General features: G+C 38.9%; 3 protein-coding genes across 9 annotated transcripts in view; 2 read left to right on the forward strand and 1 right to left on the reverse strand.

Moving 5' to 3' along the window:
• skap1 (src kinase associated phosphoprotein 1) overlaps nt 1–2,326 on the forward strand; it is a 44,545-nt gene extending 42,219 nt beyond the window's left edge. For both annotated transcript variants that reach the window (XM_044103083.1, XM_044103081.1), the window contains exon 13: nt 256–2,326. The gene's annotated coding sequence lies outside the window, so the exon portion shown is untranslated. The remainder of the gene's footprint in view (nt 1–255) is intronic.
• On the reverse strand, nt 1,508–11,187 carry snx11 (sorting nexin 11). Of its 2 annotated transcripts, XM_044103079.1 has the most exons (7): nt 11,041–11,187; nt 9,778–9,817; nt 9,420–9,506; nt 5,972–6,072; nt 4,794–4,889; nt 4,494–4,718; nt 1,508–4,339 (listed from the first exon to the last, which is right to left on the reverse strand). In XM_044103079.1, the coding sequence occupies exons 2-7, from the start codon at nt 9,799–9,801 to the stop codon at nt 3,304–3,306; spliced, it is 1,569 nt and encodes a 522-aa protein (XP_043959014.1). In that variant the 5' UTR covers nt 9,802–9,817; nt 11,041–11,187; the 3' UTR covers nt 1,508–3,303. The 2 variants fall into 2 exon arrangements, with proteins under 2 accessions (XP_043959014.1, XP_043959013.1); XM_044103078.1 differs by lacking the exon at nt 11,041–11,187 and having other exon boundaries at nt 9,778–10,043.
• Nucleotides 6,140–16,109, forward strand: cbx1b (chromobox homolog 1b (HP1 beta homolog Drosophila)). 5 transcript variants are annotated; one of them, XM_044103084.1, is made up of 8 exons: nt 6,140–7,458; nt 11,784–11,908; nt 11,997–12,159; nt 13,070–13,151; nt 13,428–13,581; nt 14,299–14,452; nt 15,154–15,251; nt 15,868–16,109. In XM_044103084.1, the coding sequence occupies exons 4-8, from the start codon at nt 13,097–13,099 to the stop codon at nt 16,007–16,009; spliced, it is 603 nt and encodes a 200-aa protein (XP_043959019.1). In that variant the 5' UTR covers nt 6,140–7,458; nt 11,784–11,908; nt 11,997–12,159; nt 13,070–13,096; the 3' UTR covers nt 16,010–16,109. The 5 variants fall into 5 exon arrangements, with proteins under 5 accessions (XP_043959019.1, XP_043959021.1, XP_043959022.1 ...); XM_044103086.1 differs by lacking the exon at nt 6,140–7,458 and adding an exon at nt 11,188–11,273; XM_044103087.1 differs by lacking the exon at nt 6,140–7,458 and adding an exon at nt 11,200–11,288.
• The last annotated feature ends 1,564 nt before the right edge of the window (nt 16,110–17,673 follow it).

Raw genomic sequence — 17,673 nt, forward strand, 5'->3', positions numbered from 1 at the left:
ATATTCAGTCGTTGACCTGCCGTTTATGGCATCTGCTGGCTGGGACAAGTACTGCACGAGGCAATCGGAGAGCCGTAATGGCCAGTGCTTGTGAATAAATATGCGCGACGAAAGCCTGATTACAGCGACGGTTGTCCTATTTAAGAAAATGATTCTCTGATTTTGTTAGATAGGCGCAGCTTAAAATGGATTCTGAATTATTAATGTGTGTTTTACTGATTTCTTTCAAATAAATTTTTTCCGTTTCCTCCACAGCGCGCTCTCTCCGACACATCCAGATGTGACTCCACCGACGGATACGGACACAATTTCTTTCCTGCTTTCCGTGATGTAGATCCTGCGTGTCTGTGCAGGATCTGCTGTCCGCCATAGATCGCATTTATGTGATGTGGAAACTAGAACTGTCGTTTTAGATGCATTCATCCAGAAATGGCCGATGCACACTGAAAGTCACTGTTTACCTAGGCTGATATATTTGTCAAATATCAGAGTAAGCAACATATGTAAGCATACGGCCTTTAGATACTTTGATTTCTTCATTTTTAATATTAAAGACTTATGTGCTTGTTAAATACTATTAATAAATCATCAAGGCATCAAATTAAAAAATATTCATATTTGGGTTTTCTTTGTTTTCATTTACATTCAATTTTGGCCATAAGGTGGCAGCACTGTTCTGATAATTAAAATATAAGAGAAGGGCATCCTTGAAAAATGAGAACTTTGAATTTTACTTGAACTTTAATAATAATATCCATTAGTTTATTTATATATATATAATCTCATCTACATAATAGCCCATAATGGTGAAACATTTAAAATAGGGTTTAGATTTATTTCGCATGTGGATCCAGTGGCGGTACATTTAGCAGAATGAGCGCGGTGTGGAATATCAGGTCTCCTGTGAAAGCAGAAACTAAGCAATGAAGTCAAAGAATTTGTCTGTGATTTGCTGAATTGCTCTTCTGGAATTTTCTGATTTATGCTTGTGGCGAAGCATAAATCTGAAAAGTGTTAGAAAACAAAACCTGCTGTGTACTTTGGAACCAGAACCACTTATCTGGTCAACATGAAGGACAGTGGATCCCTGAAGACTAGGATAGATAAACACTGATTTAGAGAGGGAAATGTCTGCAGCTAAACACTGAGATTTTTCATGTGATCCATCTCCAGAGAGCATGGATTTAAATAAAAGTGAACAAATCTGGAAAGACCTAGAAATGGCTCTAGTGACTGCCCCTCCAACCTGACTGAACCAGAGATCTGCTGAGGAGAAAAGGACAAAATGACATAAGACACGTTTGCCTAGCTTATGAATGCATATCCAAGAAAAGTCAATGTTGTAATACACTACTAAAACTGCTTAGACAAGATGTTCAGCATGAATTTTCTTTTGTAAAAATATTAAAAGTTTTGGCAGTTTTACTTTTGAGCACTAGGTGGCAGCATTGTTACAAGAACGTCGATTTCTGAAAAAGACGCGGTGGAGATTATTTACAAAAGGAAATAGTGTGAAAGAAACTTATTTATTGAAATAAACTTGGAATTCGTACATGAATAAAGTCAATCTGGTGGTTAATTACCCTTTTAGATTCACATTCACTTTTATTTTACTTCAAAACACTAAATAAAAACACCTGCAGGTCCCTTTAAAATGCAGCAGAAATCACAGGAATGAGAAGCAGTAAGTAGTGTGAAAACAGATCTCAGATCAAATCAACAGATTTTTGAGCAGTTAGACTTCAGACTGACATATTCAAATATATGAACACTTAAAAAAAAAAAAAAAAAAGGGAGGAAATTACAGCAACCCACATTTACGCCCAGTATCCAGTTAATTTTGACATGCCCCTAAGTGTTATTGGAGGAGTGCAGATGAATTTAAATGTAAACTGAACATGGCTTTTCGGGTAAACACAAGTCAACTGCAGACGTAAACAAATTTACTGGCATCCCTGAAAAAGATCCGCAGCATAAATTGCACTCTTAAAAACTCCTAAACCTTTTTAACCTGACTACATTAATTTAGGAGGGGATTAAATCTTACTACATTAATAGTTTTTAACAAACAAATTCTTGTGGCAGAGTTATTTGGATGACACTAAATCTTTTTTTTAAAAATACAAATTTTCTGGACTTTACTTTTTTTGAAGTTAGAGTATATACGATCTTCTACTTTGTAATCCAGGACTTTGTGTTCTGGCCTCCCTGCAAACATTTTACAGCTTTAAAATGTAAGGAGGAGCTGTTTTTGTTTTTTTTTTTGTTTTTTTTTTCTTTGGTTAATTAAGGGAAGGAAAAAAAATCCAAATATTTCTATTTCTTTCTCCAAAAACCATGTTTAAATTATAATTTTTTGGGGTCCTGATAACAAACGTAATCAGCAATTCCAGCCAAATGTAAACAGGTTCTCTTCTTCAGGTGGTTCAATGAATGTGTAGTCTATTTATTGGAAAAATACCTAAATAAAGACCCATTTAAAACGACGCCCCCTTCCTGTGCAGAACTTCAAAATAAAAATCACTAACAGCAAAAAAGCTCTGGGAAAGCAATCCAGCATATTTTAAACATTTTATCTCATTATTCCAGTGTATTTCCTTCATTTATTTAAGATGTTGACGGCAAATAATAGGAATTGAGCAGCATCTTTTTGTGAACTCTGTACATTTAGTGCCCTCTGGTGGTCAAGATAAATAAATCAGATTGATCAAACTGATGAAAAACGTGTTTTTCTTAGTTCTTTTTATCTGATCAGCTATTTTTAAAAGTTGCAGCAACAACAAGAGAAGAGAACTTAAATCTGTTGATCTTGTATTAATATGCCCTTTTTTGACTGTGATAAAACATTGTGAAGATGATTTATGCCTTACAGAAGTATTCATACCCCTTGTACTTTTCTCACAACTACAAACTTAAAAGTATTTTATTGGGATTTAAGGTGGTAGACCAACACAGGGTTGTGCATAATTGTAAATTGTGTAGTTTTAAAACAAGTTCAGAATAAAAATGCATACAAGCACTTTTTAGGTGTTCGTGAAACGCGACGCTACCTTGTGCTGGTCTATAACATAATCCCAATGAAATACGCTGAAGTTTCTGTTTGCAGCAAACATAATTATATGTATGAAAAAGTTTAAAGAGCATAAATCCTATTGCAAGGCACTGTGTATTTAGGTTTCATGTAACAGAACATCTCTTTGTTTGTGCCTTGTTGTTTCTTTGGCAGTAGAGACTAAAGACCCCTGGTTCTGGCTCAGTGACGGTGCACCAGCAGCCAGAGTAAGTTTAGCTCCACTGATGTACCTACGCCTCCTCAGCCTCCTCTGATCCCTCCAAAGGTATCGAGGCCCCAACTTCCTGTGTTGTAAATTCACCTTCATCTACTCCAGACTGACAGCTGTTCTCCAAAATGCTAAAGTCACAGTTTTCAGTCAGATCTCCGTCAGAAGCAGGTGGTTTAGGCTCTGCAGTTGTGTACTGCTGGTCGTTATCCTCCCAGTCCTGAGCGTCCGCTTTGTTCTCCTTAAATCTGTTGATGTACAAAATGTTCCCACTGGAGCCCTCCAACTCTGACCGGTCCTTGACCTCGTCCGGAGACGACTTCACCTGCACAGAGTCGTCCGTCTCCTCGCCCAGACTCTCCTCCTCGCTGCACCGGATGATGCTCTCATTGGAAGACAGCAGCGAGCGGCTGTCCTCGTCGCTCTCGCCTCTGTCCTCATTTTCGGTGTCCTCTTGGTGGATTTGTCGGCGTGAGTCGCTGAGATCGGCCTCTAATTCGCCGTTCACGTTCTGACTCTCCACGTGAACTCCTGACTCAAGGGGCGCCTCTGATTCATCGCCTCGTTTGCCGCCTGTTTCGATTTCTGCATGGCGACCGTTAGGCGTCTCAGAGAGGCTTTCCACAACTTCCAAGATATTATTGTCCGCCGCGGAATCCGCACTAATTTCAGACTCTGTGTTTTTCCTTTCTTTGGTTTTGTCTTCGAAGACGCCGTCCCCTTCGCAGCCGTCTTCAAAGCCCGTCTCCATGGGTGAGTGCACCTCCACGGGAGTCTGAATCACGCAGCTCTGCTCTGAGGAGCTGAGGCTCCCCGAGTCGTCCAGGATCTCCCCCACATAGAAGGAAGCGTGCGCCGAGCCGGCATCCTCCACAACAGCCTCCAGCCGGTCGCTCCTCTGGGAGATCCTTATCGAGGAGTTTCCCCTGTGCTGCGTTCCACCTGGCTTCTGCTCACAGAGCTCCAAAATGTCTTCCAGAGGGTCTGGATCTCCACCGCCCACAGGTTTAGAGTTGAGCGCTGCGATCGGTTGCAGGGAAGGCAGGTGAGGAGCCGGACTGTGGAGAGGGAACAAGGAAAGCCGCTTACTTTGCATGTGATGACATAGATCAAATAAAAGTCGACCATCAAGCTCAGTTTAATTCTTCTGAACTCTAACCTGTTCGGTGTTTAAAACATTTTTAGGAACATTTTAAGAAGTCATCTTCATACCTTTCCATGGACTCATAAGAGACGGCAAGACCGGGCTCCCTGATGGAGTCCTCCTGCTGAGCCTGAGCCAGGCCCCGGTTGGACGAGGCGTAGGTGAGGATGGCGTCCGTCACGGAGTACGGCGTCAGTCCCTGAACGCAGTCCTGGATGTGACCGATCGGCAGCTGGGTCTGCAGGAAGAGGTGGAGCTGGCTGTCCGACAGACACACGGTGGTGTTCACCACTCTGAAACCCAGACAGACTGTCCATAAAACCGGACCGCACAGGACAAACTTTGCTCAGAAAGACCGGGAAACTGACTTGTCCAGGAAGATTTGGAGTCCTCTCCGTCTTTTCTCCAGAAAGTCCTCATTGTTGAAGGAGAAGAAGGATTTTCCAGGAAGATCCGGGACTGGACTGAAGGATAAAAACAAGGTGTTAATTATTTTCTACTTCATCTCAAAGGTCTGACATGATGACGCGCATACTGAGACATTAAGATGTTTCTAAACAGGTTAATAATAACTGGTCTGTCTGAGCCACATTCAGGTGGCATTCAGTTCAGTGAAGCACTCAGTCTCAATGTGTTTTGGTTTCGGAAAGAATAACAGCATTTTAGATTTGAAATGTCCTGCAAAGTACTTACATTTGTATAAAAACAATAAAAACACTGCAGTAAAATCAAACAACAGGAGTTGATTCAACGCAATTTACAAACCAATCAACATCCAATTATGTCTGAGCCCAAATTATTTCAAAACAATTCAATACATATACAATCATAAAAATTAAAAACAAACATGCCACTGTCCTTTCTTCATGATGGAGTTAAAAACAAATCTCCAAAGCTCACTCTTAGCAACCGAAAGTGACATCTTTAGATCACTTGGTCTCCATAGCAACCAGCAGATGCCATCTGCATGTCAGTCCGTCTGGGAGACGTGCCAGGAAACATATTTTTCTGTTTGCTAAACTCTAGCAGGTCTTTACTTTGCTCAGATCCGTCCAAGACTGATTTCTGGCAGCAAAAACGAATTTTGCTGCCAGAAAAATTCGTTTTTCTGGCAGCAAAAAAAAAAAGAAAAAAAAAAGATACAAATATGTGAGAAAGCAAATAATTCCAATTATTAACTACAATGGTGGATCTGTGATGCTGTGGGACTGTGTCTCTTCCAAAGGCTGTAGGAACTGTTTTAGATTGGATCACATTAACACTATTTAGAATAACACAACGACTTAAATAAAGCTCCAAAATGTAAAAAAAAAAAAAATTGGCAAACATTCCTGCGGGATATTCATTAAATCATACGACCAGATAATAAAAAGGTCGTCTGCATCCTAAAGAAAACCTACAGGGCAAAACTTTAGTGTGAATAACATTTTCCTTAAACTGGCCACCTGCAGGTTTCTGTACGACACTTTCAGTACAATATTCAGTTATTCTGTTATCGTTTTAAACAGTAACCACAACACAGAGAGCGTCTGAGAGAATGACTTACACCAAGCCTGCATTCTTCTGCAGCTTCTTCCTGAGCCACTCAAACTCGCTGTAGCGCCGCCGAACGCAGGACGTCTTGGCCGTGAAGGCTTTACTGTTGGTCTGAGATCAGAACAGAGGAGCGTGAAACCACGAAGAACGCAGAACCAGCCACTACATACTCTGTGAAATCACACCAGAGCGCCGGGAAATGCTTTGTGATTGTTATGATGCAACAAAAATGCAACAATTAAGGCTTTTATCCACAAATATCCGGGTTTCCTTCAAATCTCACCAGCTGTGGTCTCAAAACCTCCAACGGTTCTTTGGCAAACTTAAGATTCGTGCTGTTGGTCGATGCATTTGTGGATCCAAAATGTTGAGATTTTGGTTTTCGAATATTAAGTGTGGAAAAATGAAACTTGGATCTTTTACGTGCAAATCAAAAGTAAGATGGCTGACTGGTTCATCTCAACTAAAAATAACAACTGAATAATATTTTCTATACATCTTTGGCAAAGTGCATCAGATTAGTTACTCTGCTGCATAGAAACATGTAAATTTATTCAAGTTTAACAAGAAAATATCTAGAGAACTTTACTCTTACAATAAACAGCTTTATGTACATGGAATAAATAAAAATATGTCATTAATTAAAATTGCATAAACTGTCACAGAGCTTCTAGCTGGTGAAAAGCTTCATTAAATGTCAGATTTTTCCGGTAACATGTGACACAGACAGTCCACCGTGATATTTGCATCACAAGCTGTTGCCCCCTGACGTTCTGTAACAGATTCAACTGTAACCCGTGATAGTTAGTCACGTTATCAAAGCTAGCATAAAAGCCCTGAGGGACATATTTTCTTTGCTCCTTCGTTTTCTTCTTCTTCTTCTTTATTTTTTTTTTACAATTTTTAAAGAGCTGCAGTCATGACTATTTAAAAATAAATCCAGTTGGGGAAAACTTAAGTACGCCTCTTGACACATTAGTTAAGCAGCCATTGCTAAATATCAATCTTTGAAGTGCTGTAAGGTGATTTCCAAACTATGCAAAGTCTGCAATTTTTAAAACGCCAAGGAAACATTTGAAACCTAACACGATGAGAAGTGGACGCCCCTTACAAGTCCGCCTAAAGACCCGACCGACTGCCCAAACCCAGGCCGTCTCAGACTCTGCCGGCCTCAGTTAGCAGGTTAAATTTTAAAGTTAAAGAAAAACTGTTTGAAAGAGCTGCTACAAGAGAAGCTAAACAGAAAGTAGCACCTCTTGGCAGCCGTCAAGCACGGTGGAAGAGGTGTGGTCGTGTAACAGAGTTTTATTTTGGCAGTGTTGTGGCTGTGAAGATTGCTAAAATGGGTTTGTTTATTCTTTGACTTTGTCTTGTTTGGTCAGACATTTGCTGGTGTTTTAAGTTCTGTTACGCTGCGCCTGACAGTCGGTGGTTACCATAGTAACCGGTAACTGGCAACTCCTCCCCCTTTTTTTTCTGTTGCCCTCTGCGACTGTGGTATGTATCAGAATCAGCTCTGTTTTCTTTACAAGTATATTTTAACAAATTTGATAACACACACCGCTTTTAATTTTGCTATGTTTTGCACATGTTTTTAACTGCTATCATCATTAATGTTATCCATTTTAGCTATGTTTAATTTTACTAATGCTAACTGCTTTTAACTGCTGACAACTGCTCAGTGGGACCTTAATAGTTTGCTTGGGGTTATTTATTTTACTTTATTAATGTAAAGGAGCAGAAGCTTCTGGATTGAAGTTTGTAAGGCATGTTTTAATTTTTGATACAACATAATGTTTCAGTTATCAATTGGATGATAAGCGTGAAAAAACAACCAAAATCGCAATTTTTCGAAAGCTAATAAACAGCTAATTCGAGGGATCGATAAAATCAACTTACTGCCTTAAGATGACATGTATTGTGACTTGAACTAAACTAAATTGAACTGAGGCGACGCTTGACCCAAACTGGTCATCAACGGGGGAACAAATCTGCAACAGGCTGGCTTAAAAAGTAACGACTCAGATTACTTGAGTAACGACTCGAGTAATGTTGACTGACTTGCTGCAACGGCTCAGTCAAAGTCCAGACCTCAGTCTGACTGAAACGCTGCGGGGCCTGGAGAGAGCTGTGTAGCAGTGAAGGTTTGCAAACATCAATGAACTGAAGCCGCTTCTGAGAGAAAGAAGGACCTAAATTAGTCCAAAGTAACCTCATAATATGAGAAAGTCAGACAGGAAGTCAGTACTGAGAGCGACCGTGGCAACAAGTGATTCTACAAGCAGTCGGATCGTGGAGCGTGTTCGATTTTTTTTTCCATGAATGCATCGACAGTCGAGCAATGTTTACCTTCCTGAGTCACGATCCGCTAAGGTCAAACCTCTGACTCGGCAATTTCCCTCCACAGAACTTTCCCATGACGCTTCTGTGAATCATTTAAATCACTGAACAACAGATCCAAAACATTCGACCAAGCAAATTGACGCGGGATCACATGGGGTCGCATGATGTCGGTCAATCTCATGAGTCGACACCCACGCCGCACAATCATCTGCGAGAGGCTTGGATGCTGACTTCAACGCCAACCGCTGTTGGCATCCGCAGACAACAGCCGCTGACAGATGTTGTTGCCGTTGTCAACAACAACTTGCAGAAATACCTGATGTTTGTAGATTTTAGTAGCTATGACTCAGCAGAGATGTGAAACACTTCCCAAGTATTACTGGGTGTGTTTTTTATGTGTTCATAGCATGTTTTACAAGTTTTTCAAACTATCGCCGCAGAAGTCAACTGTAATGATTCAGAAAGTGTTTCAATGAGAAGCATTAAACAAATCAAATGTCTTTACCGAGGTGCGCAGTATTAGAAAAGTTGACAATATTTAGCGTGAAACAAATTTTGCTGTACGATACATTGTCCCGGAATCCATTGCGATAAACGATAATATTGTTGTTTTGAGACCATTTTGAAGTAATATAATAGCAATAATGGCATAATAGTTGAAGAACACATTCTGAAGGATCAATAGAGTTTAAATTCTAGTAAACATTTAAACACTGGAACTGTTTAAATGGAAGACATTTGAAATATCCAAAATAAATAAGGAAAGAAAACAACAGAGAAAGCAAATAACATGAATTATGAAGTCAGAGTAAACAAAATTATTACTTTTAGGATTCAGTTTTTGGTAAAAAAAAAAAAAAAAAAAAAAGAGGGAGAAAAGAAAAAAGATAAATGAAGCAATAAATGAAGCAAATGAAAATGATTGAGTTTCTTTTAATTTATCATGTGATTAATTGATTTATTGCTTATTGTGAGAGGCCTAGCCTGAAATAAACTAAAGCCTACAATTTCTGAAATCAAAATGTTCCACAGATAAGATAAGATAAATCTTTATAAGATAAAATGATGACTGCTTTCTCGTCTCTGAAAGGCAACCCATCGGTGTTATTACTCACATGTAGGAATATTTTGTAGTCGACGTATGAATTCCAAGAACCCTCGTTCTGAATGCGGGGATCTTGGACTCGCACTGCAACAAACTCCTTCAAAACAAAAACAGAAGATATAATATTTTTAACTGAACCGCAATGAAGTTTTTATCCGTGTGACAGATAAAGATCTAAGAACACCATGTGCCTCTCCTGCAAAAAAAAAAAAGTTCCCCAAATACTCTTAAAAAATGCTTATTGTTCTCTGGCACGCGACTGGACGTTTATTTAAAGAAGGGTTCCTGCTGTCCTGCATGTAAATGACCAAAAGGAGAACTGGTGGTAAAGATTTCCTCTGTGGAGGAGAAAGTAGGAAGTAACTCACATCGTCTTCGTGATTACTGATCATCCTACCGAGAACTGCACTGCAAACAGAAGGCGAGACAGACAAATCAACAGGTTTAGAGACAGTGTGCATTTTCAATACTGCTGTTATAAATTGGTGAATCATCATCCAAAGGAGAAGCTGGTCAGTTCGGATCAGCTGAGTCACTATTGAGCATACTTAGCTTCTGTATTCAGATTATTTTTACGCTGCTACAACCACAACTCTGGACTCAAAGTGGTTTGTTCAGTCTGTTGAAAATTATTGAAAAAAATATATAGTTTTTTTCTTTATGTAAAATGTAAATATTGATGTGATCTAATTGCAAATATTTCCACTCAGTTTAAAACAGGGGGAGGGGGAATGATATGCCCGCTTTTACTTCCCACTTACAGGATATTCTGTGACTTTTTTCAAAGTGTATAAAATGTGATTTATTGAGTAGTCTGTCAGCATTTATGTAAACATGTTGCTAATGTGGATCTTTAAAAAAATAATTGATTTTTTAATTATTTTTGAAAAACAGTAAAGGACTTGCACCTAAAAAAAAATCTACTCATTTGATATGTTAGCAGCACTACAGCTTCACAATATAGTGACAACTGTCATTGCAATATACATTTATACAAAACCGCAATCATAGAATGGCTGATGAAATGATGAAATATCAAATGAGTTCATATTCTATACAATTCATTTTGCCTGTTTCCCGTTCTTTAATACCCAAAGCTAACACAGCTTTTAGACACTGAGTTGCCAAAGCTCAGAAATTTTTATAATAATTTTATTCTCATAATTATTTTTTAACTCCAGGTACACACAATCCCCCAAAACAGACTTCTTATAAATAAAGACATTTTGTTTTATTAAGTATTTTTGAGGGTTTTTTTTTTTTTTTTGTAAATTAAAGTTAGAGAAGTGCGACTAAAAAATGAGATTCCAATAAATAAAAATAGAAATTTCCCCAGATCATGTTACAAAACAGAAACTGTAAAGTGCCTCCAAGCTATCTACAAATACTTAATCTGGTAACTCTGACGGGATCTGCTCCACAATGCACTACAACTCAGTTTAAGACAAGAGGAAACTAAGTTATAGAGCCCGTTGGTGATTTTTTAAAATGCACATCAAGAACGGTGACTAAAACAAAGCAGCTGTAACTTCACGAACTATTCTTGTTTTTCTGTTTACAGGCCTGACTGATTGGTTGACTGTGCTTGTAATCACGATGGCTAAAGTTTCAGCTAACCAACAGCTACTTACTTTCACAAAGTCTCCCGTGGCTTCTTCTTTTCTATCCAGTCCGCTGTTGTCAACACTGCCCCGCTTATCGATATTTGTATTTGATGAGAGAACAAAACCAGAGGACTCAGCCTTGTTCTCCGTGTCTTTCTCCATTTCGCAAGTCACCGGCGTCGTTGCGTTCTATACGTCACCGCGCTAGGGAAGTTACGCCAGTACGTTCGACCGAGGGAGGGCCTTGCGTCGGCCATATTGTGAGTGGCCACATTGTGAGTGGCACTTCTTACAAGGCATTGTATATGCTACATTAATAATCTCAAAAATAAACACTAAGCCATTTTGGCTATAATAGCTAGGTGTTATGTATGTGACGGAAATGGGATTCCATAATAACAATAAAAACTCTATACAAAAGCTTTAAAGAATAATTATTGGAAACGCCAACTTCTTTTGAGGTGCAAAAATATCAAACCTCTGTAGTGTGTTTCATATGCACGGCCAGCATCATGTTGAACTTTGATAGTCATGGTTGGTATGAAATCTACGTTAATCTGAATTCTGACTTTTACAGACGTTCCTGTTGTGTTATTTTTACCATCTTGGAACTTGGAAATCCCAACTCCTCTGTACAGACAATGCACCATAAGTAAAAATAAGTAACAATAAAACCAAAGAAACATTTAAGCATTGACAATAACCGGTATGTTGAAATTTTTTCATTTTATTTATTTATTTTTTGCATATATATATTTTTTTATTTTTAGCTCTTTTCTTAACTCCTACCAACCATGTGGATCGTCCAGCTAAAGGCCGCTGTGTTCATTCAGTCCGCCGCAGTGACAGATCTACAGAACATCTGGATGTGACGGAGGCGGCGCCAGCTCTGCGGGTGGGTAGACCTGCGTACGTTAACAGTCGGTGATCCTCGGCTCGCGCCTTGCTCTGAACAAAACCATTTTTTTCTTTTTCCATTCCAGACGGAGGGGCGGAAACAGCAGCACTCTCTGTTGTGGTCAAGCTAACGGCTCGGCATTTCCACAACAAATCAGTACAGGCAGCAGTAATTTTTCTGTATTATTGTAACACAGCTGCAGTCAAGTTGCGGGACTTTTAAATCGCCGCTTAAATTAAAGCTAATCGGTGAGTTCTCTTCCTTTTGTTGTTTCATTTGATTGTGCACCTCAGCCTGGGCTTTTTCAGCGTTACCGAGCCGCCTGTTCGGGTTGCATGTGTGAATTGATCATTACCCCACACGTCTGCTTGAAAACAAGTTATCAGCCGCTGCGTGGCGCCTTATTTTGGTAAAAGTACTCTTAACAGCTAGCAGCCATCGATAGGAATGCTTCATTTAGCGGCTGCCGCGAAAAGCAACATGGAGGAGACAACAGGGGAAAGGGGGGCTGGGAGGGGGTCTCCTGGCTTTTTGTTCAGCGAGGATTCCTCCCTCTGGTCCTTAAAGTGAAGGGGGGGAACCCACCTGAAATCCGAACCAGAAGATGCATTTCATGTTGTTGTCCATAAATAACAACGGTTGCATGCTTAGTATGATCTCATGCATGCTCCAGTTGTCTTTGTAGCGGAGCACCTCGGCTCCTGCCGCTACCAGGTGTTGCACACCTTCCATTGCTGAGGGTGGAAGTCAGTGAGAGGCAGGAAGCTCTGCCGAAGTCAGACTACATTAGCTATCAGCTTATTAACATGGAAAACGCATGCATGCATATGGAAGAATATTAGGGCCCCTAATTAAAAAAGAAAAAAAAAGAAGTAAATTTGACTTTGATTTGATACGTAAATCTGATATGGTCCTCCAATCGGCTCTTATTCCACAACTTACATCTCTGATGTTGGAGCTGGTTGCTCCCAGGTTCTCATCTGCACTGGAATAATGATCAAAGTGAGAATTTTAAGCAATAAAGTAATAACTCTGAGAAGATTAAAGTGGGAATTCTGGGGAAAAGGAGAATTCTGGGAAATAAACGGGAATCTTGAGAAAATGACCACCCCCTACAGTGATATTGTTTTTTTTTTCCTGTCTTCTGTGTTTGACCAGGCACCTGTCAGTTCCCAGGTCTACCTGATGAGCATGAGCCAGACTCCAGAGCCTTCTAGCGATGGCGCCACCGTTACTGAAGGTTTCATACTGTCATTTCTTCCTCACATAAACTTCTGCATTTGATTATTGTTGGAGAATAATTGTAAAAAAAAAAAAAAAAAGATGCGTTCTTTGCCATTTCTGTGCCTCAGCAGCTACATGTCCCTGATTTTAAAAAAAAAAAAAAAAAAGCGACTATCTTAACTTTCATCTCAACACCTTTAGGCTGTAGCAATGCTTCAGTTTTGAGCTGTAAAAAAAAATATATATATATATGTATTCTGTGTTTCCAACAACTCTCCTTATGATCTGGCAGAGGCTACAATAACAACACCCGAGAAGGAGAAGAAGGCGGATGAGGTGGTAGAGGAAGAAGAGGAGGAGGAAGAGTACGTGGTGGAAAAAGTCCTGAATCGGCGGGTGGTGAAAGGCAAGGTGGAGTACCTTCTCAAGTGGAAAGGGTTCTCTAAGTAAGTATGAATGAGCGTTTCGTCTAAGATTTAGATGTAAAGCAGAAAACATTTGGGGGGCCCAGCTGAGGCTTAAAGCTAGGAGGCACTCATGGGAAAAGCATTATAATATTAGGTGATTACAGTATGTTAAAAAATATGAGGTTATAATGAGTGACTTTTCTATTCGATATCCCGTGCATGTGAGCGTGTCATGACATTTTAACCGTGGTCAGGTTTCAATGACATATTGAATTAAAAATCAAAAATATATATGAACGTTTTGAGCCTCAAGGTGAGAATAAAATTGAGACTAAATTTGCAGTGAGGAAGAAGATTGATTGAAGATTGACTGGAAGAGACTCTTGTGGTGATGGAAGGACATTTCTGTGTCACGGCTCTTTAAATGTTTAGAAACAAACCGGCTCCAAGCTGGGGTGTTTTTTTTTGTGGGTTTTTTTTGTTGTTTTTTTTTTTTTTTCCTTTCTTTTCTAGGACCAGAATCGGTTCTGAACCAACACTACAACAGCTTCATTGGAATAACATTCAAGCCAAAGAAAAATCATGTTTTAGTTGTTCATCTGAAGCTCAGACAGATACGTCGTTTATGTAAAACATGGGAATGTAAAAAAAAAAGAAGGATGTAACAAATTTTAAAAATAATTTGAAAGATCAAGCACAAATATATATATAGTTCTCCAAGCTGACAACTGTATTCCTGCTCATGTCCTTGAGCAGTGAGGATAACACTTGGGAGCCAGAAGAAAACCTGGACTGTCCGGATCTGATAGCAGAATATCTGCAGAAACAGAAATCGGCAAACGAGGGAAAGAGAAAAGCGCCTGGAGAGGTGGACGGAGATGAAAGCAAATCAAAGAAGAAAAAGGATGACGTGAGTTGTTAACTGTCCTGTACTACTTTGATTTAGCAGTATTAATATTATATTGGTTTTAATGAATAAAAAAAAAGTCTGAAAGATGTTTAATGCCTATTAGTGCATGTAAACAGAGAAAAATGCATTACATAAAAAGTGTCGTTTTTTTTTTTTTTTTCTTTAGGGAATGAGTAGTCTGAAGTCGAATTTTCTGTTTCTACTTGGAACTCTTAAAAATGCTTAATTTTTTATGTATAATTTAAATCAGTCACATCATTTTCTATACAAACTTTTTCTAAAGTTTTATATTCCCCTCCATTTGTGTTTATTCTGATCACCATTTGAACCGAATGACTTGTTCAAGGTTTGACAAAGTGTTAACCCAGGTCAAAGCACCATCAGGATAAGCCACATTTCTTTACAGCAGATCTAATCAGATGATAGAAAATGTTGTTTATGAGTGTGTGTGTGTGTGTGTGTGTGTGTATAAAGGGAACATTTACGGAAGCCATAAACACACGTATAACGTGTTTTATTTTCGCAAGAATCCGCAACTTTTTTTTTTTTTGTTGCAAAAACTTAAAACACTTTGTACAGTAACCAAAACAAATTCAATAAAAAGTATTTGAAGTAGTTTTAAGTTTTTCTAGAAAAAAAAAAGTTGTTTTGGTATTGAACTGAAGCTGCGTTCATGGACTGAATTCGTTCTGTTCGACCAGCAGAATGAGAAGTTGAGAGGCTTCGCTCGAGGTCTGGAGCCAGAAAGGATCATCGGTGCCACAGACTCTACAGGAGAACTCATGTTCCTTATGAAATGGTTCGTCAAACCAAACTGAGACATCTTAGACGAAAACTGGCATTGTTGTGAGAACGTATTTACACCCCTGACAGATTTATTTTGGTTTTGCTCTTTTTTTATTTAATTTAAATTTTTTTTTTTTTGGAGTGTGTCGGATTGTCAATTTTGAACATCAAACAAAGATAACTTGAGGAAATACAAGGGAAAACTGTTCTCAAAGGATTTCAATTATTAAAGGAAAAGGTAACCAACCCAACCCTTTGCAAAAAAAAAAAAAAAAAAGTATTTGCTTCTCGTACCCATGGCTGTAACAATAAGTGTTTAATCTAAGTGGCAGTGAGCCTTTAAGGTTGCCGTGGAGGAATAGTCATCCTCTACTCTTTTATCGCAGAATGGTTCAGTTCAGCACCATTGGAGGGCCCGGTTGATCATCTCAACTTAGACGGGCTCCAAAACTTTGAGGTGGATTTACTGGTGTGCTTCAGATCACCAAAGTAAATATCCCAAACGCATTTGAGAAAAAAAAGAAAAGAAACATCAGAAATGTCTTCAGTGGGGGAAATGCTTTTAATCGCACTGTAAAAACCTTTTTGTCTTCGTGACATCAGTTAATTCGGTCTGTGGGGTTTTGCAGGAAACACTCCGACGAAGCCGACCTGGTGCCAGCAAAAGAGGCCAACGTGAAGTGTCCTCAGGTGGTGATCTCCTTCTACGAAGAGAGGCTCACCTGGCACTCGTATCCCTCAGAGGACGAGAAAAAAGACGACAAGAACTAAGGCAGATGAGGCAGCAGGGCTGGAGAAGAGGAAGAACCTTTTGAACTCCAGTGTGCTTTTGAGAGAGAGAAAAAAAGACCAGCAAGACCTTGTGGACTCATTTGTCGTTTTGGTGTAGTTTCACTCATCTGATTCTCCTTTTTACGTGGATGTAATCTAAATATATATGCTTCAGATTTGCCTGGAAAGCCAGAGCAAAGGAAAGAGAGCAACGCAGCAGTTAATTTTCAGCAAACATTCCAGTCGTTTTTGCTTTGGATATCGTTTCCGCTCTGTGTATCATGCTTTCTTTCCCCTGCGTATGCTTGCGGAGCGCTACATTCAGTGCTGAGGTGGACGTTTTCATTGTAATTGATCACCCGTATTTGAAAGGTATCGTTCAAAACCGGCAGCAGTTAATGTTGGAGTGTTTTTCTTTTCCCAGTATCTAAGACAACCACTGTGGGTTTGATTACTGGCTTCTTTTTCACTATGTAAACAAATGCAAACTTGCCTGAATTCCTTTTTTTTTTTTAGGTGCATATCAGTTATAACATGGTGAGTTTAAAAACTGAGTGTAATCTGTTTTATTTTTTAAAAAAGTTTTGGGATGAAAAGAGCCAAACCAGGCAGGTAGGTTTTCCTCATTTTGGAGTTCAATCTGACTGAAAAAAAGAATAATATAGTAACGTGATTAGTGATGTGACCTTATTTGGTGTTCTACTTGTTTACAATCTGAGGTTTTTCTTTGTTTGTTTGTTTGTTTTTTATTTTGATTTTTGGGGTCATTTAAAGGTGTGTATTGACTGCAGGAACCTGGGTAGTTTTCTGGGGCACCCTCATTCTTTTCTTTGTTACGACTGGCGGCCATGTAAGTATAAACAAGCAGAAATGTTCCACATGAAACACACATAGCAGTGAATAAGTACAGCTACGTACTAATCTGTGCCACCCAGGTGTGGCTATGTGATGGGAAGATGCTTAGCTTTTCTTTTCTGTTGAATATTTCCAGCCACCTCCCAGTTCAAATCAACTAACAGCTCATGTTTACATAAAATTGTTCCATCAGTGGTGAGTAGAATATTTGTGAAAACAAAATTCAAATCCAGTCACTCATATAGTGAGTAGTTTTACAATTCAAAAACATTAATAAAAAGAGCTAACCCAAGTGAAAATATTATTTGAATGACATTAATGAAGTGTGTAGTCTAAAGACAGAGTAAACACACACCTCAAAGCCCCTTTGTTATGAATTTGTAATGTTTCAGTGTTTTTAATAATCAGTTTAAAAAAAAAAAACAGCCCTCTGTCAATGAGTTTGAGTTTGAAAGAATCCAATTGGATACACAGTGAAGGCCTTGATTATTAAAAATCCCTAATTATGTGCTACTTTTGACATTAAACAAATTTTTGTTGTCTTTCATAGTGTAACCAGTCAAAGAGAGCAAACCAAATTCTGTTAAATTAATTGGTTATAGGGTTATTGCTATAAACTGCTTCTTTTTTTTTTTTCCTGACATGAGTTGTTTTTAAACGATAAAAACAATGAAACGGTCTCAGAGTAGAGCTGTATTTGTCTGATTTCAGTGTTTCAATTCTCTGTCGCCAGCATTTGAAATTTCTTTGTACAAGTGGGAGTTGGAACAAGTCAGACAATGCAGGATTGTTATTTGTTGTACTGCAAC

Source organism: Gambusia affinis, linkage group LG20 (genome assembly GCF_019740435.1).
Source record: "Gambusia affinis linkage group LG20, SWU_Gaff_1.0, whole genome shotgun sequence".
Classification (NCBI taxonomy): Eukaryota; Metazoa; Chordata; class Actinopteri; order Cyprinodontiformes; family Poeciliidae; genus Gambusia; species Gambusia affinis.

What these genes read in the sequence shown, in the direction of transcription:
- snx11 (XM_044103078.1), bottom strand. Translation starts at nt 9,906, where the DNA reads ATGATGATTCACCAATTTATAACAGCAGTATTGAAAATGCACACTGTC. An exon ending in CAGAAGAATGCAGGCTTGGT is followed by an intron (nt 4,890 to 5,971) that starts GTAAGTCATTCT and finishes TTTATCCTTCAG; the next exon opens with TCCAGTCCCGGATCTTCCTG. An exon ending in TCTTATGAGTCCATGGAAAG is followed by an intron (nt 4,340 to 4,493) that starts GTATGAAGATGA and finishes CCCTCTCCACAG; the next exon opens with TCCGGCTCCTCACCTGCCTT.
- cbx1b (XM_044103084.1), top strand. Translation starts at nt 13,097, where the DNA reads ATGAGCATGAGCCAGACTCCAGAGCCTTCTAGCGATGGCGCCACCGTT. An exon ending in TGGCGCCACCGTTACTGAAG is followed by an intron (nt 13,152 to 13,427) that starts GTTTCATACTGT and finishes ATGATCTGGCAG; the next exon opens with AGGCTACAATAACAACACCC. An exon ending in CAAAGAAGAAAAAGGATGAC is followed by an intron (nt 14,453 to 15,153) that starts GTGAGTTGTTAA and finishes CTGTTCGACCAG; the next exon opens with CAGAATGAGAAGTTGAGAGG.